The 25,624-nt window shown below is 40.6% G+C and overlaps 1 protein-coding gene across 2 annotated transcripts in view; it reads left to right on the top strand.

Moving 5' to 3' along the window:
• Positions 1 to 25,624, top strand: part of LOC126335565 (cytochrome P450 9e2-like) — a 101,550-nt gene that overhangs the window by 47,852 nt on the left and 28,074 nt on the right. For both annotated transcript variants that reach the window (XM_049998992.1, XM_049998991.1), the window contains exon 3: positions 17,515 to 17,652. In XM_049998992.1, the coding sequence (XP_049854949.1) occupies positions 17,515 to 17,652 (138 nt within the window). The remainder of the gene's footprint in view (positions 1 to 17,514; positions 17,653 to 25,624) is intronic.

Genomic DNA, 25,624 nt, shown 5'->3' with positions numbered 1-25,624 from the left:
TTAGCAAATGCATTAATTTTATTTTATAAAACCAATGCTGCAGCACAGCTGGAAACTAGATATCAAATGAAATAAGCAAATATGAAAAGCAAAGCACAAAAATATCATTCAATAGTTATGTGACATTTCATAAGTTAGTACAAATTCTCTCAACTCTCGTAGAAAGACGCTTGTAATTATCAGGTGTGAAGATGTAAGAAAGTATCTTTCGAAGTAATGAGCGTGTCGTTTTTGCGATGCTTTCTACAAAGGAATGTCAATAGCGAGGATAATGGCCTCCCTTTTTTTCACCTAATGGCTTTCTTTTGTCAGGTGGCTGTCGCACAGCTGGGTGCCCACGACGCATTCACGCATTACGTGCAGGTGGTCACTTAACTGTCTTACCGAAATATTTACGATACCAGTTTCCGCTACAGTGGCAGTCTCATATAAAAAATTTAACAGGTCAAGAATTTGCGTTGCACATCTGTAGAAACAAAATCCTATTGATATAACAGTGTCCAAAAAAATTTCGTGGGCATCGTAATACATTCACGCATTTACATACATTTCATAACCCTTAACGTACGATTCTTGGTTTCCAACAACCTTTTTCACAAACCAGAGTCCCTAACCACTACTCATTATTCCTTACCTTATTACACATATTTACAGGGTGATTCAAAAATGCATGTAAATATTTTAAGGGTGTATTTGTGAGGTAAATATAAGACAAAAATGTTCTATACAATTTTTGCTATACTTGGCTTATTACAGAGTTATGAACAAAACATGATAATACATTCAATACAACGTAAAGTATTTACTTCCCAGAGTTCACAGTTTAATTACAGTGCATTTGGACTAAAAACGCAAACTGGTAAATAAACGTGACGTAACAAACTGAAACAATTCCTCGCGAATACTGTATTACTTTAGTTCCTGTTGATTGAACTAAATCAATGCAAAATAACTAAGGAAAATACGTGAAGAATTTACAGACTGTACTGTACTGTATTTGCACAAATCTTAATGCAATGCATGTTCAAAATGCTGTCCCTGAACTTGCAGACAGACCCGTGCTCGTCGCCGCAATGATCTCTGCACATTACACAGTCCGTTCAACTCTCCACGAATAATTTCACAACCACCTTCAATTCTTTGTTGTAGCACTTCTCTGTTCGGTACTGCAGAAGAATACACCAATGTCTTTAGTCGGCCCCATAAATAAAAGTCTAAAGGGTTCAGGTCAGGTGATCTGGCTGGCCAAGCAATTGGTCCTCCGCGACCTATCCATCGATGTGGATACGCATAATTGAGGTACGCCCTTACGTTGCGGCTGTAATGGGCAGGAGCACCATCGTGCATAAACCACAAGGTGGCTCGTGTTGCAAGAGGGACATCCTGTAACAATCCAGGCAATTCCCCCTCCAAAAATTCGAGGTAAGCGTGCCCAGTCAGCCTTGGAGGTAGAACATGAGGTCCGAGTAAGTCATTCCCCACAATACCACACCAAATGTTTATGGAGAATTGATGTTGATATCCACGCACAATTCTCGCGCCAGGATTCTCGACAGCCCACTGGTGCATATTATGCGAATTGATTACACTCGCAGGAGTAAACATGGCCTCATCTGTGAATAATATCCGCCGAATGAACATTGGATCATTCAAATGACGCTCTTGTAACCACTGGCAGAATTGCTGACGGCGAGGATAGTCTGCAGGTGTCAATTCGTGCACTTTGTGCAGGTGAAATGGATGCAACTGTTGTCTCCGAAGCAGCCGCCATACAGTAGATTGTGGAAGTCGTACAGCTGCACTAATTTGTCTCGTACTGATGGCTGGATCTTGGTCTACCAGGTCCAAAACATGTTCCTCGACGTTCACTGCATGCTCAAGTGGTCGACCTGAATGTGGCCCAGGACGAATGCCATACTCCCGCATACGTCTGTCCACAGATACGAACGTCTGATGACTTGGTAACCGTCGTCTTGGAAACAGCTCACTGTACCTTCGTCTTGCTGCAAGTGTGTTTCCATCTGCTGCACCATACACAAGGTGCATATCAGCATACTCACTGTTTGAGTACATCATGTGCACGAAACCTGTAGCCTTCTGACGATGAATGAACGACAGGAAGTACGTTTCCGTTACCAACAACATCAGCACCATCTTCTGTACAGTAGGAGTAAACAGCAATTGCAAACACAAACAAACACTATTCATGCAGTTTCGAATCAACTGTTGGGAGATACGCATGTGCATTACGTACCAGAATATGGCATCCTGCTGCTTGCACTGACGTCGTTTTGATACGGACATGACTGTCGTATTTTAACGATAACTCTGGAATTAAACGTTTATGGAAAAACATTTATAGAATATTTTTGTCTTATATTTACCTCACAAATACACCCTTAAAATATTTACATGCATTTCTGAATCACCCTGTATATTCGTCGACACTTCTTCAATATTTCATCATAATAAATACGTAGCATAATCAAAGTCCTCATATAGCATAAGCTTATTGATCATAAACATACCGCAACAGCGTAATACACATCGTCATCATAAAATCATAACACCTCAGTCAACTCTCAAAATCGTCGTAGCTTCCTCCAATAATTTCAAAACCTAAAAAAATTCTTTGCTCATGTCAAAAGTGTCATCTGCCTCAAACGTACTTTAAAAATCATGATCCCATACCAAATACATCATTCAAAGCTCTCATAGTATCACAATGGTTTCGAAAAAGTATGAACAGTTCACAAAGTACAGACAAAATACAATTTCATAAGTCTGAAGTTATCCACCGGCGTAATTGCGTAAACATGTGTCACTGACATAGTAAAAAGATGTTTGTTTCTCTGTCAAATATTCAGATAGCTGTGTAATTCTGTGTTAGAGAAATATGGTACCGATGTGTAAAATTGTATAAGCAAATACCATATTAGCTAAGACTCCTTGTGCTTGCCAAACACATGATACACAAAGTAAGCGTGTACCCCTCTGAGGATGAATGTAATTATATCCTCAGGTGTTACAGATTACAGCAATGGAATGAAATGTATCACGGAAAACCTTTGTATCATTGTACTTCAAATATCTTTAAAAGTAAATGTTTTAAGTACAAAATTAATCACTCAAATACGTGTACTGTAGCGCTAAACTGTGCGTCTTGTTGTAAGATAATCTCTGTGGAAGTGTCGTAGTTATCGTCCTCCGAAAGCTAAGTTCTGCAGAAGTCAATGTACTTACCTCATGATAAACAAAAGTGAAATGATTTTTGCGTATAGATATCGTACTTACTACGCTTATTGCCGTGATGAAGGAAGTACTGTACTGTAACGTATTGTTGTGCTACAGAAAAGGCTGTCTCATTGTAGCTATACCACAAAAGTTAATACTAAAACATGTTGTCTTTTCCAGAAGAATTCAGAAAAACTATGCAGATATAAAACAGATAAACCGCAAAAGCAACATTGTAAATTGTCACTTATAAACTAACCACTGTGTCATCTGGTATCTCACAGAAAGTACTTTAAATCCAGAATGTAAATCAAGTAAACCCAAAATGTTGCATTAAAATCTCATTAGCAGTATATGTTCTAAGTATGTAAGCCTTATAGTCGTTACTTAATCGTGCAACTAACAAGCACGAATGTACAAATAACAACACTGTTTCGTCTGTTCACTATAACAATGCATTCGTAATTTCTTTTTAAAAATGTTCGCTTGGTTCTAGACTGGATAGTTAACTTCAAACATTGTTGCATGTTAACAGATTCTAAGTCTGACAAAGCATACTAGAAATGTGAAGTGAAATGTTTTATGGCAAAGACAAAATTAAAAAGCAGATTATCTTTCAATAAACGGTTTTACAAGTGAAATGTGGTACAATCTTTTACTCTTCGTAGTACTCAGAGTTTCAGCTTGAACGCAATTATCTTGCAGTATACGTCGGTAATGAATACTGGAATTTTTCCCAAGGTTAGCGTCTATGTTATTTTTCTCTGAGCCAGCCGGTGCACGTGGCTGCCTGCGGTGTGAGTCATTGTCTGTCTCTTTGTTGGCGCGCGTCGTTATTGGGATTTGGAGACCTAACTTCTACAAATTCACCTTGTCGAGAGTGCCCTGCTCTGTTTGAATTCGCCAGTTCTGATGCAATTCAGGTCTGTCGTTACGATCATATCGTCTGTCGTCATGTCGGTAGTTCCTGTAGTTTCTTTCTTGTCGGTTAAGTGGTGGAGAATTTCTCCCTGAATTATCACTGCTCGGTGGACCCTCGCATCTGAAATTATCCTGTCTCCCGTGATAATAATAGTTCTCGTTGCCATATTGTCTGTTTCTATGATTGTCTGTGTAATATTCATTACTACGGAAATGCGATCTTTCTCTGTAACTATTACTCTGCCAGTGGTTGTCATATGGGTGGTGTCTGTTTTGGTCACGATTTGTGTTGTGAGAATAGCCTTGTCGTGTCCAGTTATTGTTTCTTTCATCGCGGAATTGCGACGGATGTGATCTGTAGTGATTGTTTTCCTGTTTTCGCATCCCGCGACTGTCTGTGTCAATTTCTGATTCTTGTAAGAGTCCCTGAAAAGCTTCAATGTCGTCTTTGCAACGCCCTGCCAAAATAATATTCCTTCAATGTTCCGGAAATTTCATTAAGCAAATGCGGATGAGTTCTGAAGGGCTGTATGGGTTTGACAGGTATTGATTCTTATGTAACATGTCTTCAAAATATTTGACAAGACTGGAAAATTCAGATTGTTCAAAATGTTTCATCATTATGATGCCATGTTTTACTCGGTCTTGTGTGGCTTGAGACTAATATGCTGAGAGGAAGGCATGGTAAATTTCTCCTTCACTGTGGCAATCGTGAATGACCGATCGCATTCTTACAGCTGGTTCATTCTCTATGTAGCCAAACATAAATTCTAATCTGTGCTCTAGTGACCAGTTGGGAGGAAAACAATGAGAGAATTGATGGAGCCACGCTTGTGGATGAATGTCGTTGCCAGAATTCTTAAATGTTTTGAATTTACGTGTAGTAATGAACAGCTTATAGTCAAAATCATCATGTCGGCGAGTCGTATGTCGGTCATTGTTACGTCGTTTCGGCGGTTCCATCTCAAAATTCGGTGTACCTTGCCAATTTATTTCATAATTTCCGAAGTTTCCTGTGTTATTATTTTGTGGCAGTTCCGTATTTTTATGTCCCTCTTCCTGTATTGGAGTGCGAGTGTCCTCTGAAATACGTAATTCTTGTATTACCTGTGTCAGCTGATCTTGTACTTCCCGGATTTCTCTTTGGTGTTGCGTATTAATTTGATTCTGATTTTGTTTGAATTTCCTAATTTGTTCGAACTTTTCTGTGTCATTAAAGACTACCGGTTTTGTGCCATTCAGATTATCATCTACCTTCGTAGATAAATTATTTAGCTGATCCGAAAGTTCGACTACTTTCTCTGATAATGAACTAATGTCCTCCATGTGTCTTTCTGAACCAATTTTCAGAGTATCTACTGTGTCCTTTAAGTTTTCTTGAGTTTTGCAAGTTGTGTAACCGAATCGGTAGATGCAACTGAGTCAATTTTAGCTTGCAAGGTCTCATGATTTTCATGAACAATAGTTTGCAGTTCTTTTTTGGCTGCTTCGTGATTCTGTAATGCATTTTCATGCCGCGAAAAAATAGGTTGGAAATGCTCACAAATTTGTGTTTTTAAGTCATTACAGACTTTTTGACATTACGATTCGATTTTATGTAATTCAGTAGTTAAATCTTCACTTGTTTGTTCAAGCATATGTTCCACTGAGTCAAACTTTTGAAGCTTTTGTTCCATTGCGTCTAGCTTTTGCTATGTTTCGTCCATATTACCTGAGTTCTTAAAACGTCACATCACCCTATATGTGGATGATATTTTAATAGCAGAAGCCTCATGGGAACAACATAATCGCATCCCCAACAGCGTGTTACATATTTTTGCAGAATCTGGAATTACAGTTAACTTGGAAAAATCTGAATTCGGTAGGACAAAGGTGAAGTTTTTGGGACATATTATTTCTTCTGAAGGCATTCAGCCGGATTCTGAAAAGTTAGAAGCAATCAGAGCGATTCCAGTTCCATCCACAAAAAAACAAGTCCGCAGTTTTCTAGGTCTCGTAAATTTTTACCGTCGTTTTCTGAATATGCAAATTCTAGTTACACCAAAACTTTGTTCTCTCGCTGGAAAAAATACTGTTTGGAACTGGGACGAACAAGCACAGTTGGAATTCAACTCTTTGAAAGAATCGCTACTTAACGCGCCAATACTAGCTCAGCCAAATCTGTCACAAGATTTCTGCCTTAGCACGGATTCTTCTAAAGTCGGTCTTGGTGCCCACTTATTTCAAGAAGCCATAGAAAGTGACACTACCGTTCAGAAAACCATTGCTTTTGCTAGCCGAGTGCAAACAAAATCTGAAAAAAATTATTCCATTACTGAATTAGAAGCTTTAGCTATCGTTTGGGCATTTAACAAATTCCGTTTCTTTCTTTATGGTAAGCACGTAAAAGTATACAGTGATCATCGTGCATTACAATTTCTTATGTCTTCAAAATTCAAAATCATGACAGGTTAAAACGTTGGGCATTGTTTCTGCAAGAATTCCACTTCACAATAGTCTACATTCCCGGCAAGGAGAACATTGTTGCGGACGCACTGTCACGCGCACCGGCTGGGCTTGAGAAAAGTAACACAGAAAGCAACCTCGAGAAAAATTTCAGTATTCTTTACATTCAGAAAGTCGCCTTTGAAAACTTCATCACCACATCTTTAAAGGACATTTCTCATGAACAAGATAAAGATCCGATTTGGAAAAACATCAAAAGTAAATGGCATGAAAAGACACACACATAGATTCGGCATTTTATATGGTTAGAAACAACATACTGTTCAAACGCTGCACTGTTGATGACAAGCTATGGGTACTTTGCATTTCAGACGATTTTGTTAATAAGTTCATTTGGTACATTTATTTCAGATATGCACATTTTGGTCCACGAAAATGTCATCTTCGAACGACTTGTTATTTTAACAATATGGAAAAGAGAATTCGAAGAGTCTTGTCTATTTGTAAACTTTGTCAAAAGGCGAAACCATCTACTGTCTCGCGTCGTGCTCCATTGTTTCCTATCATTCCTTCTAAATTAAAAGAATTTGCTGCTGTTGATCTCTTGGGACCGCTTGTCAGAACGTCTAATGGATTTTCATACGTTCTAGTCGCTGTTGAACTTACTTCAAAATTTGTTTCTTTCACTCCGTTACGTAAAGCCACTGGACAGTCTGTATCCAACGCCTTTGTTAAAAATCTATTACGTGAAGTTGGACACGTTAGTAAAGTCATTTCAGATAACGGACCGCAATTCAGATCTGCTGTTTGGTCACGCATGCTTCGTAACCATAAAATTAAATGTTTTTATTTCATTGTACTCACCACATTGTAACCCGTCTGAACGGATTATGAAAGAAATCAATAAGCTTTGCAGACTTTATTGTCACAGAAAGCATCAGCATTGGGACAGATATTTACACTTATTTCAAAACGTGCTGAATGAAATCCCTCATGACTCCACTTCTTTACCACCTGTTCTTGTACTGAAGAATAAAGAACCACCGAAGAGAATCAGAGAGCTTGTACCTTTTCCGAATACACGTAAACTTCGACACAATGACATAATTGATTTGGCTATTAAGAATATAAATTCTGCTGCAGACAAAAGGAGAAAATTGCACGGTAAAGCAAATGCAAAGAAATTATATATTGGTCAGAAAGTTCTCATTAAAGCTCATTCATTGTCACATAAGAAGAAACACTTGAGTCACAAATTCTTTCTAGTCTACAATGGACCTTACAGAATCCGACGTATACCACATGATAATTGCGTTGAAGTTGAAACTCTGCGTACTCGGAAGAGTAAAGGTTTACACCACATTTCACATGTAAAACCGTTTATTGAAATATAATCTGCTCTTTAACTTTGTCTTTGCCATAAAACATTTCACTTCACATTTCTAGTATGCTTTGTCACACTGAGAAATTGTTAACATGCAACAATGTTTTGAAGTTAACTATCCAGTCCAGAACCTAGGGAACATTTTTAAACAGAAATTACGACTGCATTGTTATAGTGAACAGACGACACAGTGTTGTTATTTGTACATTCTTGCTTGTTAGTTGCACGATTACATAACGACTATAAGGCTTACATACTTAGAACATATTCTGTTAATGAGATTTTAATGCAACATTTTGGTTTAGTTGAAAAGACATTCTTTATTTGAAGTACTTTCTGTGAGATTACAGATGACTTAGCATTTGGTTTCTTTGATGGCTACACGATTATATCACGAAGCTACTAATGTGTGACACAATTTACATTGTGCTTTTGCGGTGTATCTGTTTTATATCTGCACAGTTTTTCTGAAATCTTCTGGAAAGGAAAACATGTTTTAGTAGTAACTTTGTGATATAGCTACAATGAGACAGCCTTTTCTGTGGCACAACAATACGTTACAGTACAGTACTTCCTTCATCACGGCAATAAGCGTAGTAAGTACGATATCTATACGCAAAAATCATTTCACTTTTGTTTATCATGAGGTAAGTACATTGACTTCTGCAGAACTTAGCTTTCGGAGGACGATAACTACGACACTTCCACAGAGATTATCTTACAACAAAACGCACAGTTTAGCGCTACAGTACACGTATTTGAGTGATTAATTTTGTACTTAAAACATTTACTTTTAAAGATATTTGAAGTACAATGATACAAAGGTTTTCCGTGATACATTTCATTCCATTGCTGTAATCTGTAACACCTGAGGATATAATTACATTCATCCTCAGAGGGGTAAACGCTTACTTTGTGTATCATGTGTTTGGCAAGCACAAGGAGTCTTAGGTAATATGGTATTTGCTTATACAATTTTACACATCGGTACCATATTTCTCTAACACAGAATTACACAGCTATCTGATCATTTAACTGAGAGAGACAAATATTTATTTTACTACATCAGTGACAGATGTTTACAGTGGGTCTACACCTTTGATGACTCACCAATACCATTATTTCTACAAGGACTGCAGTGGGTCTGCAACTCTGGTGGCCCACCAATACCGTAATCTCTACCAGGACTGCAATGGGACTACTCTATGACCTATCTACCAATATTCTTCAAAACTTCGACTGACTCTGTTGTGGGTTTGGTCTGTTGTGGCCCATTACCTATCTGCATGTCAAGAGTCAGCACTGTCTTTCCGTTGGAAGGACAACACTACATCTTCAAGACTGCATGGAAATCCACTACTTCTGTGTGCATTTTCTTTTACTACTCAGACTTTGAGAAAAACACTGCAATTTTACTTTGATGAATGATCAGGACTGTCTTTATGGACTGTGAGAATATTTTAGCTTTTGACCAACATTGCATCGATAAGTGTGTGCATTTCATTTCTTTGTTATTGTAATTATGAATAAAATTTTCAAATCTGAATTGGCCACTGCCCAAAACAATTTGTAAATTTTTTAGTGGGGAGCATGGGGGCTATGTAAGTAGGCTCTTTAGGTTTTTTTTATTGGTAACGCCGCCGCCACGTAGCGCTCTGTATGAAAATCACTGGCTGTACTGTGTGCAGTCAGTGGCTGGTTGGCATTGTTGTAATACTCTCCATTGTAGTGTTGGGCAGCTGGATGTTAACAGCGCGTAGCGTTGCGCAATTGGAGGAGAGCCTCCAGCAGTGGTGGATGTGGGGAGAGAGATGGCGGAGTTTTGAAATTTATAAGAATGGATGTCATGAACTGCTATATATATTATGACTATTAAGGTAAATACATTGTTTGTTCTCTATTAAAATCTTTCATTTGCTAACTATACCTATCAGTAGTTAGTGCCTTTGTAAGTAGGCTGTTTAGGTTTTTTTATTGGTAACGCCGCCGCCACATAGCGCTATGTATGAAAATCACTGGCTGTGTCGTGTGCAATCTGTGGCTGGTGGCCGAAGAAATGTTCAAACGAAAAGGAAGTTTCCGAAACTGATAACAAACGCCGAAACAAAGGAAAGCTGTTTATTTTGTACATTCTGGATGAAGTTCGATCTGATAAAACCTGGATCTGAGATCAATGGAAGACAACACTTTTACACCATTAAAATTTTGAAGAAGTTCTTCCAACGATTGCGGCCTCTCTGTTTCAGGAATAATTATAGTATTGATTTGTCTCGAATCTAAGACAAGCCTCATCGATCCATTTTTCTTCTCAACAACATGTAATGGATTGTTGTATGAGCTTACTGGAGGCTCAATAATGCCCTCGTCAAGCATAGATTGTATTTCTGTTCTAACACGGTCCCTATAATGTGCTGGAATTACGTATGGTCTAACACAAAATTTAGTATGCTCACGAACACGAAATTGGTGTTGAAATCCCGTGATTGTGCCTGTTTTTTGAGTAAAAACTGTGGAATGTGCTTGTAAAATCTCAAAAAGGTCCTGCCTATCAGTGTTATTACAATTCTCAATTGTTTGAATTTTATTCTGAATTCTACATCTACATCCGTACTCCGCAAGCCACCTGACTCATTAGTTTCAAATATGCCGTCGATATCATCCCTGTCAGTACTTGCAGAGTGATTGTTAGTGTCTAGTTCCGTAGAAAATTCCGATCTGTTGTCTAACAGAAGGTAAAGCCGATTAATTTCCTCGTCATGGTTTGAGAGCCAATCTTCAAATTTCAGAGCTATTTACTTACCTTCTTTCTCTAAACTTATTTCAGCATCATGAAAGTTTAAGATTGCTTTGTATTCATTCAAAAACTCTACTCCCAGTATAATTTCCGTTGACAATAATGGAACAATAAGAAAGTTCATAGAAAAGCTGTGGCTTTGACAAAAGAATTCTAAGTTGGTTTGATGGCGTACATCTATACTTTTTCCAGTGACTGCACCTTGTAATTTAATCTTGCGTAACGGAAGTGTGGGGCAATCGTTCGATTTGTTGCATTTGCTAAAAGCTGTTTCACTAATTACTGAAATGGGACTGCCTGAGTCAAGTACTGCCGCAAATTTTACGTCATTTACAGTAATGTGAATCACAGGATATGCAATGTTGTTATGTTTTACGTCGTGTTCCTGGAGTAAGATGTCCCTAATGTCTTCCATTTTTACGTAATTACTAGCTACGGCAGCTGCGTCGTCAGTTTCATAAGTAAGTTTTGTGGCTGCCAGCGGTATGAGTCATTGCCTATTGTGTCTTTGTTGGCGCGCGTCATTATTGGGATTTGGAGACCTAACTTCTACAAATTCACCTTGTCGAGAGGGCCCTGCTCTACTTGAATCACGCCAGTTCAGATGCAATTCAGGTCTGTCGTTACGATCATATCGTCTGTCGCCATGTCGGTAGATTCCATAGTTTCTTTCTTGTCGGTTAAGTGGTGGACAATTTTTCCCTGAATCATAACTGCGCGCTGGACCGTTGCGTCTTAAGTTATTCTGTCTCCCTTGATAATAATTATTTTGGTTTCCATATTGTCTGTTTCTCTGATTGTCTCTGTGATAGTCATTACCGCAGAGAGGTGATCTTTCCCTGTAATTATTACTACTCTGCCAACGGTTGTCATACGGGTGGTGTCTGTTTTGGTCACGATTTACGTTGTACGAACAGCCTTGTCGTGTATTATTTCTGTCATCGCGGAATTGAGACAGGTGTGACCTGTAATTGTTGTGCTCCTGTTTTCGCGTTCCGCGATTGTCAGTGTCAATTTCCAGTTCTTGTAACAGTCCCTGAAAAGCTTCAATGTCGTCTTTGCATCGTCCTGCTAAAATAATCTGTCGTAAATGTTCAGGTAATTTGATTAAGCAAATGCGGATGAGTTCTGAGGGGCTGTATGGGTTTGAAAGATACTGATTCTTATGTAACATGTCTTCGAAATATTTGACAAGACTAGAAAATTCAGATTGTTCGAAATGTTTCACCATTATGATGCTATGTTTCACTCGGTCTTGTGTGGCTTGAGACCAATATGCTGAGAGGAAGGCATGATAAAATTCTCCTTCACTGTGACAATCGTGAATGACCGATCGCATTCTTACAGTTGGTTCATTCTCCAAGTAGCCACCAATAAATTCTAATCTGTGCTCTAATGACCAGTTGGGAGGAAAACAATGAGAGAATTGATGGAGCCACGCTTGTGGATGAATGTCGTTGCCAGAATTCTTGAATGTTTTGAATTTACGTGTAGTAACGAACAGCTTATAGTCAAAATCATCGTGTCGGCGGGTAGCATATCGGTCATTGTTACGTCGTGTCAGCGGTTCCATCTCGAAATTCGGTGCACCTTGCCAACTTCTTTCATTATTTCCGAAATGCCCTGTGTTATTATTTTGTGGCTTTTCCGTATTTCTAAGTTCCTCTTCCCGTGTTGGAGTGCGAGTGTCCTCTGAAATATGTAATTTTTGTATTACATGTGCCAAATGATATTGTACTTCCCGGATTTCTCTTTGGTGTTGCGTATTAATTTGATTCTGATTTTGTTTGAATTTCCTAATTTGTTCGCACTCTTCTGTGTCATTCAGATCATCATCTACCTTTACAGATAAGTTAATGAACTAATCCGAAAGTTCGGCTACTTTCTCCGATAGTGTACTTATTTCCTCAGTGTGTTTTTCTTAACCAAATTTCAGAGTGTTCATTTGCGTTGAAATCGTATCTACTGTGTCCTTTAAGTTTTGCTGAGTTTTTGCAAGCTGCGTAACCGAATCGGTAGATGCAACTGAGTCAATTTTAGCTTGCAAGGTCTCATGATTTTCATGAACAATAGTTTGCAGTTCTTTTATGAGTGCTTCGTGATTGTGTAATGCATTTTCATGCCGCGAAAAAATAGGTTGGAAATGCTCACAAATTTGTGTTTTTACTACTTTGAACATTAGTTAATTCATTACATGGTGGCGCTAAGACACTGCTTTCGTCTTCACTGTCATTTCTCAGCTTACTTTGGAGCCTAGTATTACGTTTTTCACACGCCATTATTGTCACAATATTTCACACGACAACACAGAAAAACACAATTTGAAGAGCAAAAATAAGAGAACACATTGTTGTGGTTGTTGTCTTCAGTCCTGAGACTGGTTTGATGCAGCTCTCCATGCTACTCTATCCTGTGCAAGCTGCTTCATCTCCCAGTACCTACTGCAACCTACATCCTTCTGAATCTGCTTAGTGTACTCATCTCTCGGTCTCCCTCTACGATTTTTACCCTCCACGCTGCCCTCCAATGCTAAATTTGTGATCCCTTGATGCCTCAAAACATGTCCTACCAACCGATCCCTTCTTCTAGTCAAGTTGTGCCACAAACTTCTCTTCTCCCCAATCCTATTCAATACCTCCTCATTAGTTACGTGATCTATCCACCTTATCTTCAGTATTCTTCTGTAGCACCACATTTCGAAAGCTTCTATTCTCTTCTTGTCCAAACTAGCTATCGTCCATGTTTCACTTCCATACATGGCTACACTCCAAACAAATACTTTCAGAAACGACTTCCTGATACATAAATCTATATTCGATGTTAACAAATTTCTCTTCTTCAGAAACGCTTTCCTTGCCATTGCCAGTCTACATTTTATATCCTCTCTACTTCGACCATCATCAGTTATTTTACTTCCTAAATAGCAAAACTCCTTTACTACTTTAAGTGTCTCATTTCCTAATCTAATTCCCTCAGCATCACCCGATTTAATTTGACTACATTCCATTATCCTCGTTTTGCTTTTGTTAATGTTCATCTTATATCCTCCTTTCAAGACACTGTCCATTCCGTTCAACTGCTCTTCCAAGTCCTTTGCCGTCTCTGACAGAATTACAATGTCATCGGCGAACCTCAAAGTTTTTACTGCGTCTCCATGAATTTTAATACCTACTCCAAATTTTTCTTTTGTTTCCTTTACTGCTTGCTCAATATACAGATTGAATAACATCGGGGAGAGGCTACAACCCTGTCTCACTCCTTTCCCAACCACTGCTTCCCTTTCATGCCCCTCGACTCTTATTACTGCCATCTGGTTTCTGTACAAATTATAAATAGCCTTTCGCTCCCTGTATTTTACCCCTGCCACCTTTAGAATTTGAAAAAGAGTATTCCAGTCAACATTGTCAAAAGCTTTCTCTAAGTCTACAAATGCTAGAAACGTAGGTTTGCCTTTTCTTAATCTTTCTTCTAAGATAAGTCGTAAGGTCAGTATTGCCTCACGTGTTCCAACATTTCTACGGAATCCAAACTGATCCTCCCCGAGGTCTGCATCTACCAGTTTTTCCATTCGTCTGTAAAGAATTCGCGTTAGTATTGTGCAGCCGTGGCTTATTAAACTGATAGTTCGGTAATTTTCACATCTGTCAGCACCTGCTTTCTTTGGGATTGGAATTATTATATTCTTCTTGAAGTCTGAGGGTATTTCGCCTTTCTCATACATCTTGCTCACCAGCTGGTAGAGTTTTGTCATGAATGGCTCTCCCAAGGCCGTCAGTAGTTCTAATGAAATGTTGTCTACTCCGGGGGCCTTGTTTCAACTCAGGTCTTTCAGTGCTCTGTCAAACTCTTCACGCAGTATCATATCTCCCATTTCGTCTTCATCTACATCCTCTTCTATTTCCATAATATTGTCCTCAAGTACATCGCCCTTGTATAAACCTTCTATATACTCCTTCCACCTTTCTGCCTTCCCTTCTTTGCTTAGAACTGGGCTGCCATCTGAGCTCTTGATATTCATACACGTGGTTCTCTTCTCTCCAAAGGTCTCTTTAATTTTCCTGTAGGCAGTATCTATCTTACCCCTAGTGAGATAAGCTTCTACATCCTTACATTTGTCCTCTAGCCATCCCTGTTTAGCCATTTTGCACTTCCTGTCGATCTCATTTTTGAGACGTTTGTATTCCTTTTTGCCTGCTTCATTTACTGCATTTTTATATTTTCTCCTTTCATCAATTAAATTCAATATTTCTTCTGTTACCCAAGGATTTCTAGCAGCCCTCGTCTTTGTACCTACTTTATCCTCTGCTGCCTTCACTACTACATCCCTCAGAGCTACCCATTCTTCTTCTACTGTATTTCTTTCCCCTATTCCTGTCAATTGTTCCCTTATGCTCTCTCTGAAACTCTGTACAACCTCTGGTTCTTTCAGTTTATCCAGGTCCCATCTCCTTAATTTCCCACATTTTTGCAGTTTCTTCAGTTTTAATCTACAGGTCATAACCAATAGATTGTGGTCAGAGTCCACATCTGCCCCTGGAAATGTCTTACAACTTAAAACCTGGTTCCTAAATCTCTGTTTTACCATTATATAATCTATCTGATACCTTTTAGTATCTCCAGGGTTCTTCCACGTATACAACCTTCTTTCATGATTCTTAAACCAAGTGTTAGCTATGATTAAGTTGTGCTCTGTGCAAAATTCTACTAGGCGGCTTCCTCTTTCATTTCTTAGCCCCAATCCATATTCACCTACTATGTTTCCTTCTCTCCCTTTTCCTACACTCGAATTCCAGTCACCCATTACTATTAAATTTTCGTCTCCCTTCACTATCTGAATAATTTCTTTTATTTCATCGTACATTTCTTCAATTTCTTCATCATCTGCAGAGCTAGTTGGCATATAAACTTGTACTACTGTAGTAGGTGTGGGCTTCGTATCTATCTTGGCCACAATAATGCGTTCACTATGCTGTTTGTAGTAGCTTACCCGCATTCCTATTTTCCTATTCATTATTAAAGCTACTCCTGCATTACCCCTATTTGATTTTGTGTTTATAACCCTGTAGTCACCTGACCAGAAGTCTTGTTCCTCCTGCCACCGAACTTCACTAATTCCCACTATATCTAACTTTAACCTATCCATTTCCCTTTTTAAATTTTCTAACCTACCTGCCCGATTAAGGGATCTGACATTCCACGCTCCGATCCGAAGAACGCCAGTTTTCTTTCTCCTGATAACGACACATTAACATAGCAAATAATATCTAGTTAACTGCAAGCGCAGCTGCGAAATACTTGGTGCAAATCTACATGCATTCCACAACTGTTTTACTGTACAACAATGAAAGACTGCAACTACAAAGGAGATTCTCTCTAGAATTACGCGCAAGCAATAAACAAAATCTACACTAATTACACAAACTACAAGAAAAAATCTGAAGATTCCAGTGAGGTATCCTCGGCTAAGAGTCGACATATGAAACATCCCCTCAGTAGAATTATACATGACTGTGCTTAGGCTGTCACACAATATTTTTAGCGCAACATAATCTGACTTTCAAAAATCTCTACAAGAGAATGGCCCTGACTAACATTAACCTACACGTTTCACAAATCACTTACCTCACAAAAATCTTCGTTACTCGAACTACTGCAATACAGCGAGCGCCACTACTGCTAGCTAACTAAAAGATTCAAACTACAGAAGTCACTAACTACTGATAGGCACAGTTAGCAAATGAAAGATTTTAATAGAGAACAAACAATGTATTTACCTTAATAGTCATAATATATATATATATATATATATATATATATATATATATATATATATATATATATATATATATGTATCAGCTCATGACATCCATTCTTACAAATTTCAAAACTCCGACATCTCTCTCCCCACATCCACCACTGCTGGCGGCTCACCTCCAACTGCGCAACGCTACGCGCTTTTAACATCCAGCTGCCCAACACTACAATGGCGAGTATTACAACAATGCCAACCAGTCACTGACTGCACACAGCACAGCCAGTGATTTTCATACAGAGCGCTACGTGGCTGCGGCGTTACCAATATAAGAACCTAAACAGCCTACTTACAATCTCCACGTACAAGTCAACCATGATTACTCTACCATGCAAACATTTAGGTTACACTCGTCTCGTTCCCTGGTGTGTGTCTGTGTGTGTGTGTGTGTGGGGGGGGGGTGTCCATTGGGGACCAAACTGCGCAATAACCATGGGTTTGGTGTGGGGCAGTGGTGGAGTGAGTGGACTGCTGTGGCCTGTTGTGTGTTTGTGGACCACTGCGGGTTACGGCCGGACAAAGCCTCTCTGTCATTTCTAGGTCCCCAGTTCGATATGCAATACACAATACACTCTCTAGACAGATGCTAATTAAATTTACTTGCGGATCATGCAATAAAGTAACAAGTGCAATAAGTTAGAAATCGCAGCCATAACTACGCCCTGAACACCGGCGAGCGACACGTTCGAAAAATTCAAGTGTGTGCTCCGACCGATGGGGCCACTTGACAACTGTTTGCAGAGAGTAGATGTAGTTGTAGATATCTCGTTTTCTTTTTATTTTACGTGTATCACATTTTCTATAGTTTTGTCGTATGCTAAAAAGAAGTATAAAATTATTTCAGGATGGATAATGTAACTGGTCTTTCTTACAGTTCTTAACAGTCTTTCTTTCCATTACTAAAGAATTTTTGCTGTGTTTTAGGAAAAGAATGGCAGACCATGCGCTCGACACTCTCTCCAGCATACACCACAATGAAGATGAAGAACATGTTCGTGCTGATGTCTGAAACTGGCCTGCAAGTGGTTGACTATTTGATGAAAGTAACCAACGAAGATGATGGTAATTTAAAATGTTCAGGCTTCACATTGCTTTCGGACTTACAAGAATCAGCTAATGAACGCTGAAATTACTTAGAGTACATCAAAATGTTCGTCAATCCGGGACTTGGATTCACCTGTACCAGCCTCAGCAGTAACCACGTCTCATGACTTATTCAGGAAATTTGTTAGATTTCTGGAACACTTCCTTATCTATGCACATCGAGTGTCGTTTTTAGGCGGTACTGGAACATTTCAGTACAAATTGAATTAGATTCACTGAAGTAGTTGCCATTCTGAGCTCCAACTCACTTTTTACTAAACATGCTTTCTTTTGTTGAATATCGACGTTGAATGGTGAAAATATAATCAACTGGTGGGAGTTTATTTCAGCACAGTTGACCCTGACACATTGGAAATTGTGTTGTGATGCTCAAAATACTTGCTTTGAGGATTAATTTTAATCATAATTTATTGAAGATTTCGTTCATCGGTGTGCAGCACGTGTCAGCGTCCACTGTATTACCAGTTCTTTTTTTCTTTATTGTAATTTCATTACCCTGTCCAACATCAGAGGGGGAGGGCTGCCAGCGGCACAATCAAACTAGAAGAGGAAACTTGCACATAAAAAGGGCAGAAAAAGGGGAGATAAAAACACAGTAAATGGAGACAATACAAGTTAAAATATACACTAATATGGAGACGTTCATTGGGGGACAGTTAAAAAAGTCGACATAAAGTTAAAATAACACATTCGGCGATTTGTGGGACACTAAAATGCTCTGGAGTCACACACATAAGTTAAAAGTCGGCCACAGTATAAAAACACACAGAGCAAGACACACTTAAAAAACCACTGTAAGTGATGGAGCACACACGAAGAATAAAAACAGCTTGTAGGGACCTGCCGAGGGATGAGAGGCCTCAAAGGAGGGAGAAAGAGGGGAGAGGAAGGTGCAGTGGGGGGGGGGGCTGGAGGGGGAAGGAGAAAAGGGGCAGGGGGCGCACCAATAGGCAGGAGATTAGTGGGGTGTGAGAGGGAAGGCAAGTCAGGAGGGAGCACAGAGACACAGAAGGTGGGCAAGGGAATGGGAGGTATAGGAGGGAGGGAAACCACTCAGAGGAAGCGAAGAGGAGAGGAGAGGGAGCCCTGAGGAGGAGGAGGGGGAAGCTGAGGGTAGAGTTGGTAGCAGGAGTAGATATCAGGGCGAAGCTCATCATCCAGGAGGGGTAGGTGTCAGAAGTTGCATTGGGAAAGGAGGTGGAGGGTGTGGAGATGGAGAAAGCACAGGACACAACAGTAAAGGTGCGGCAACAGCCTGGGGAGGGAAGGGGGGGCACCAGGTGTTGGGGTGTGGGATCAAGTCGGCAGATGATGTACAGGGTGTCGAAGTGCTCGAGGATAAGAAGAAGATGGGGGAAGGGGATGAAGTCGTAGAGGAAGCATGTGGGGGACGGAAGGCAAATATGGAAGATGAAGTGGATTGCATGGCATTCTAGGATTTGGAGGGCTTTATAGAATCTGAGAGGGATGGAAATCCAAGTGATGGTGACATAACAAAGGATGGGGCGGATTAAGGATTTGTAGGTGTGAAGGATACTGGAAGGATGCAGTCATCATGTCTGGCAGAGTCTATTGTGGGCTTTGTGTTGGATTGTAAGGAGGTGGGGAGTCCAGGTGAGATGATGGTCAAGGGTGAGGCCAAGGTATTTCGGGGTAGGAGTAAGGTGGATAGGATGAGCATATATAGTGAAGTAAAAATCGTGGAGCTGGAAGGAGCAGGTGGTGCGACCTATGATGATTACAGTGGCGTTTTGCAGGCCACAGGCCGTCGATGTAATTGTTGTTACTGATATCCATATATGGACAGTTTTAATGTTTCTGGCGCACACAATTTAAGTTTACTTATGCCACACACGGTTTATAAAACTTGCCGGCCGCGAATTCTGTAGAAAGTCAATTCGTGTTATGAGTGCAGCGATCGCGAAAAACCGTCCTGGGCGGGAATGTACTCACACACAATAGACAGTTCGCATAAGTTCAGAACGACTGTTACTAGTTATAGGCTTCCGGTAGTTCATCGAAACGCGAATAAGTACCTAAGTTCACAGTACTTGAGTGTACGAAAACACAGTCAAAATACAAGCGCAGTTCAATTCACAGAGACAGAGCTACAATACCGTCCATTCTCGGTTGCATTGTCATAGTTACTTCGTCTCGCGGCACAGTCTCAGTATTTACTTCGCCCAGTTTCTACACTCACTATTATCATATCACGTCCTGGTATAAAACAGTTATTAAAAAATGTTCGTCGCTTGCCACTAAACTCTTCACCAGCTCGTAAAAGTCACGACTCCCACAGTAAAACATGTGTCCACCTCTCTAACTACCCGACAACACACCTCCGCTTTGTTGCGTCGACTATCGATATTGCTCTCTCTCTCACAATACTCTCGCCCACAGTTTATACAACATCAAAGTAAATTACATATATGTTTACACAACTACTTTCTACCAAACTTTTCACAGTAACGATAAACAAAAAAATTCAAGCTTTCCACAATCAATAAACTCTAAACATATTTATCTACTTACAAAAAAGAAATAATTTCCAGTTACATATAACATCTAGAAAACAACTGTTATCTCTATATTACAGGACAAACTAAAAATGCGCTACAACATCAAAGATATATGAACAGATGGACAAGAGGAAAAAAAAACAAGATAAATAAATATCTATCACAAAATAACGACGTCTTCACAACAAGGAGGATGGAGGTGAGGCATGTACATGTCTGGCGCCAGATCCAGTGTTTCATTGCTGTGAGGAAGTTGTGCATGTGTTATTGTAATTGCCGGTGGCGGAGGAGTGTGTCTCAGTCACGGGAGCGGAGGAAGGAGTGGTAGAGCCTGTGGGATTCACGGAGAAGAAGGATGACCTGTGGAGGAAGTGTAGGGTGGTGAGGGTGGATATGTTTGGTAGGAACTTGGGCCTCCACAGCATCAGTGATGGTCTTCTGGAGGAAGAAAGGGGCATGGGTGACATCAGCGGGATGGTGAAAAGGTAAGGGGCTGGCTTTTGTCATGTGAAGCAATGGATTCCTGGTAGGCATCCCAGTTAGCATGGCAGTAGTCGTGGACGGACTTCGGAGAGGCAACAGGGTGGGGGACAGGATCGGGGCAATGGGCAGAGGAGAAGGTGAGAAGGGTAGGGTGGTGGTCACCACAAATGGGATTGAGGACGCCCATAGCAATATGACCAAGGAGATTGGGGGCAGCGAGGATGACCTCCAGGGTGGAGCTACTTTAAGGATGGGTGTGCTGTGTGAGAGGAACAAGGTCACCATGGAGGGTTGAAAGGAACTGATGCCGTTGCCAAAGGGTCACAGCTGTGGATGTTGAGGACAGCAGCTACCACATAGGTGGACAAGGTATGGTCAACATGGGAAATGAAGTCGTAGGGGAGATGAGCTGTGGGGCAGATATAGATGGTAGCACAGGTGATGCCGAGGAGAAGGTGTTCGGTCGAGTCATTGAGTAGGAGCTGTGGCCAGACAAGGAGATGCTTGAGGTGTCCAATAGTGACATCACCTCAAGTGATGGGAAGGGGATTGGTGCAGTGAAGGAGATAGGGAGAGGTGCAGATATGTTATCTGGAGGAGGGTTTCATTAACGATGAATGAGTCGACCTGGTGCTTTGACAGGGTATGCATGAAGAGGTATTTGTTGGCTGGGAGGGACCAAATTTTTGGGTAGAGGAGATGGTACTGTTAACACACCAGGAGGTGGGAGGGGGGAAAGGAGTTGGGGGGGGAGGAGAGTGGAGCTTAAACGAGGGTGTCTAGGTGGGTGAAAGTAAAGTGGGCCTGGTTGTGGGGGTAGGTGGCGTGCGAGTAGGTATTCAAATGGAAGACAGAGCGTGTGGCAAGGGAGAATTGCTGGAGGGTGTGGGGCATAGGAAGGGGTCGATATTCTGCAGGACGATGGTCAGGAACTGGATGATGTCTTCAACCATAGGGGGAGAGAACAGGGGATTGTTGGGGTGGATGGGCTGGTCGATGGGGTGAATGGGAACAGTGAGCTCAGGGTTGGTGCAAGGGAGTTTTACTTTGCATTTGGAGGAGTCGGTGGGGTGAGGTTCGTTGCTGGTGTTGGAAGAAGGAGGAGAGGCGAGGTTAGGACTCTGTGTAAGTAAGTGGGAGGCTTTATACAACAGCGGCAGGTGGGGAGGGGGTTCTCGCAGTTTTGGATGAGGTGGTCGTTGTAGAGGAGATAGCATTGGCAGCGATAGGATTGAGGAGGGGAATGGGACGGGTCAACGGGGTGTCGGAGATTGAAAAACTGCGCTCCCTGTGTGAGGAGGTGATCTATGGAGGAGGCGGACTCGGTAAAGACAAGCATGAGGTAGGTAGGGCTGGAGCTGTAAATACAGCGGGCCGTGCTGATTTCCAGGGCGGGGCGGGCATTCAGTTCTGCCAACATCTCTGCCTCCGTGACCACAGGGCTGAGTTTTGTGATCATGGCAGTGAGAGTCGGCGGACAACGTGGATTACCAGTTCACAATACTGAATGTCTTTGTAGGTAGAATAGGCGAAATCTGTACTTGTTCTGGAGTCATATCCATTCCGTAATGCGAGGGAAGATTCGAAGGACAAATATGTCTGGAACATTATTTTTACACATTAATTTGACGCACAGTACGTACAGTTAGTTTTAATTAGGACCACTACCGATTTCCGTATACAGTGCGGTGACAGAAGCCATGGTATGGCGATATACGCGTCTACACACGGCAGTAGTATCGCGTTCACAAGGTGTAGGAGGGCAGTGCATTGGCGGAGCCGTCACTTGTGCTGAGCTGATTCATGTGAAAAAGTTTTCGACGTCATTTTACCGCGCGACGGGAATTAACAGACTCTGAACACGGAATGGTTGTTAGAGCTAGATGCATGGAAGATTCCATTTCGGAAGCCACAATATTTCGCGATCCACAGTGGCAAGAGTGTGCCGAGAATACCACATTTCAGGCATTACAGCAGCTGTGTTTGCGTAGAGTTGTCAGTGGTGACAGACAAGCAACACTGCGTCAAATAACCGCAGAAATCAATGTGGGACGTACGATGAATGTATGCGTTAGGGCAGTGTGGCGAAATGTGGCGTTGATGGGCTATGGCAGGTGACGACCGACGCGGGTGCTTTGCTAACAGAGCGACATCGCCTGCAGTGCCTCTACTGGGCTCTCGACCATGTCGGTTAGACCCTAAACGACTGGGAAACAGTGGCATGATCAGATGAGCCCCGATTTCAACTGATAAAAGCTGATGGTTGGATTCCAGTGTGGTGCATACCCTGCGAAGCCATGGACCCAAGTTGTCAACGAGGCACTCTGGAAGCTGGTGGTGGTTCCATAATGATGTGGACCTTGTTTACGTGGAATGAACAGTTGTCTGGATGTTCGGCTACTTAGAGACCATTTGCAGCCATTCACTGGCATCGTGTTTCTAAACAACCATGGACGTTTTATGGATGACAATGCTCCTTATCATCGAGCCACAGTTGTTTGCGACTGAGGAACATTCTGGACAGTTGGAGCGGCTGGTTTGGCCATCCAGATCACCCGGTATGAATCCCATCGAACATTTACAGAACAAAATCGAGATGTCAGTTAGTGCACAAAATTCTGCACTGCAACACTTCTGCAGTTATGGTCGGCTATAGAGGTTGCATGGCTCACTACTTCTGCAGGGGTCTTCCAACGACTTGTTGAGTCCATGCCATGCCAAATTGCTGTGCTAATGCAGGCAAAAGCAGATCCAACACGATACTAGGAGGTATCCACACGTCTTTTGTCATCTCACAGTATATTTTTGATTCTGACAAGTACACCTGAATACAGCGTCACAGAAGTATTCTCCCTGCTCTTTTAGTCACCTTAGCGCATCTACCTGAAAGTCGACGTTCTATGCAAGCGTTTCCATCCAAGCAATCCTTCAACTGTGGAACCAAAAGCTAATGTGCCTGTTGGTGCGACACGTCGTTTGTACCACCGTTTTCAAACTTTGTCTGCTTATCGCTTAGTTACGTTTTAAGACGTGTCGTATTACGTACGACCTAGGCGGATCGTGAGCTACACGATTGTTACTATAGACGTAAGATCTTGGTAACATCCACGAGATAAATTTTAGCTACAGTGTGACGAGAGGAAATTATGCCTGTAACAGTTATAAACATTATCTATTCGACATGTGAAAAAATAGTGAAAACGATTATAAATATTAATTATTTATATAATATTCTATGATGTAATTGGACATATCGATGTGTATCATACAAAGACAATGATAATTGTAAATTCCTTTTATGATCGGCGTTTGTCTTCCTTTGTTTTTACCTTTTGTTGGTTGGCTTTTGTAGGTTGCGGACGCATATCAAACTGAGGTCTGTTAAGAAATTGTAATTATTTGTTAGTTATTACTTGAGAATAGAGTTCGTTATTATTATAAATATCAGTGAATAATTATTTCTACATTTAATTCCTCTCTCAGTAAACATTATCTGTGTTAATTATTTCTTTCCGCTACAAGGAGCGCAGCCATTGATGATAGCGATTTGAATCGCGTTTTTGTCTGTGTTTTCCTTAGAAAAAAATCAAATGTTTGCTTCATGAAGTCTAAATAGTGCACAATACGAAAGTAAAGTTTAATAGGTATTTCAATTACTTATCTTATTTGCTCTAACAATAGAAAGTCTCTATCAATTGTCTGCCGCCATCTTATCGGCAAATTCAAATTACGCAACTCTGCAGACATAAATGCCGAATGTAATACAAATGCGTAAAAATAAATGTGCACTGGTGGTTCCGAACTTATTTTAATGAAACTAATTGGACTTAGATCGGTTCTTTAAAAACAGTGCTCGTAGCACGATACCTATAACAAACTTTTCTAGCTGATATATGGAGCCGAAATTAATTACACACGAGTTGCGAAGAATATTGTTCCAGGTAACATACGTCGGTCTTGTGCGCGGCTGATATTCGGTGGTTTTAATGATCATTTTGCTGAACATAACTGTTTCCATCATAATCAATAGTTGTATACAATCAGAAGATTATCATTTTCATTTAAAAATTAGTTCAATACCAAAACCACTGAATAACACAGCGAACGCCACGACGTGTCGTATTACGTACGACCTACGCGGATCGTGAGCTACACGTTTGTTACTATAGACGTAAGAACTTGGTAAAGTTTCAGAACAAATTAACTTAGGGTTTTGAGCATAATTTCTAGCAGGAATAGAAAACTCATATGTTCGAGAAAGTGGAAAGGTATTTAAGAATAAAAATATTTTTTTGAAGACTAGGTTGAGTGAAACATGTTTTACGTCATCGTTTGTGGTTTCCGTCTACTCCGTACATATTATAAAATGAAAGTAAGTTTATGAACGTATGTTCCACTTCTCCTCCTCTCGCTTGAGCCATTCGTTCTGTGGCATTTGCACGTTAGGTATCGCCCCCCTTTTCGAGAACTTCTTTATCTAGCTTACGATCTCTGTTGAAGCTGCTCTTGCCGTTTTTGCTACTCCTTCTCTACCCGTCGTTTGTGTTGGATGGCAATCAAAGAAATCGTCACTAATGCACTATTCACTATTAATATTGGTATTTTATTATTGCAAACTGTTAACAAATTCGTTTTCTTCACATGCGATCCAGCTCTGGTGATATGTTTCAAGTTTCAAATCTATAGGTCGTCGGGGGTTGTACTGAACAGACCAACGGAGAGATATTGTCATCCAGTTCTACGTTATGTTTGAAATTTCAAGTTTATTGTTCATCGGGAGATTAATTTAAAATCAACCGCCAAATTTGTAACGAATAGACAAACAAACAAGAGAGTGACTTAATAAAGACGTGTTAAAACATGCAGAAAAATCTTGACGGCCCATTTTAAAATTAATGAAATTACCTGGATTTGACGATTTTTACATA

This window comes from Schistocerca gregaria, chromosome 2 (genome assembly GCF_023897955.1).
Source record: "Schistocerca gregaria isolate iqSchGreg1 chromosome 2, iqSchGreg1.2, whole genome shotgun sequence".
NCBI classification, from domain to species: domain Eukaryota; kingdom Metazoa; phylum Arthropoda; class Insecta; order Orthoptera; family Acrididae; genus Schistocerca; species Schistocerca gregaria.
Note: the sequence above shows the minus strand (reverse complement) of the source record. Positions and strands in the feature narration are given on the sequence as shown.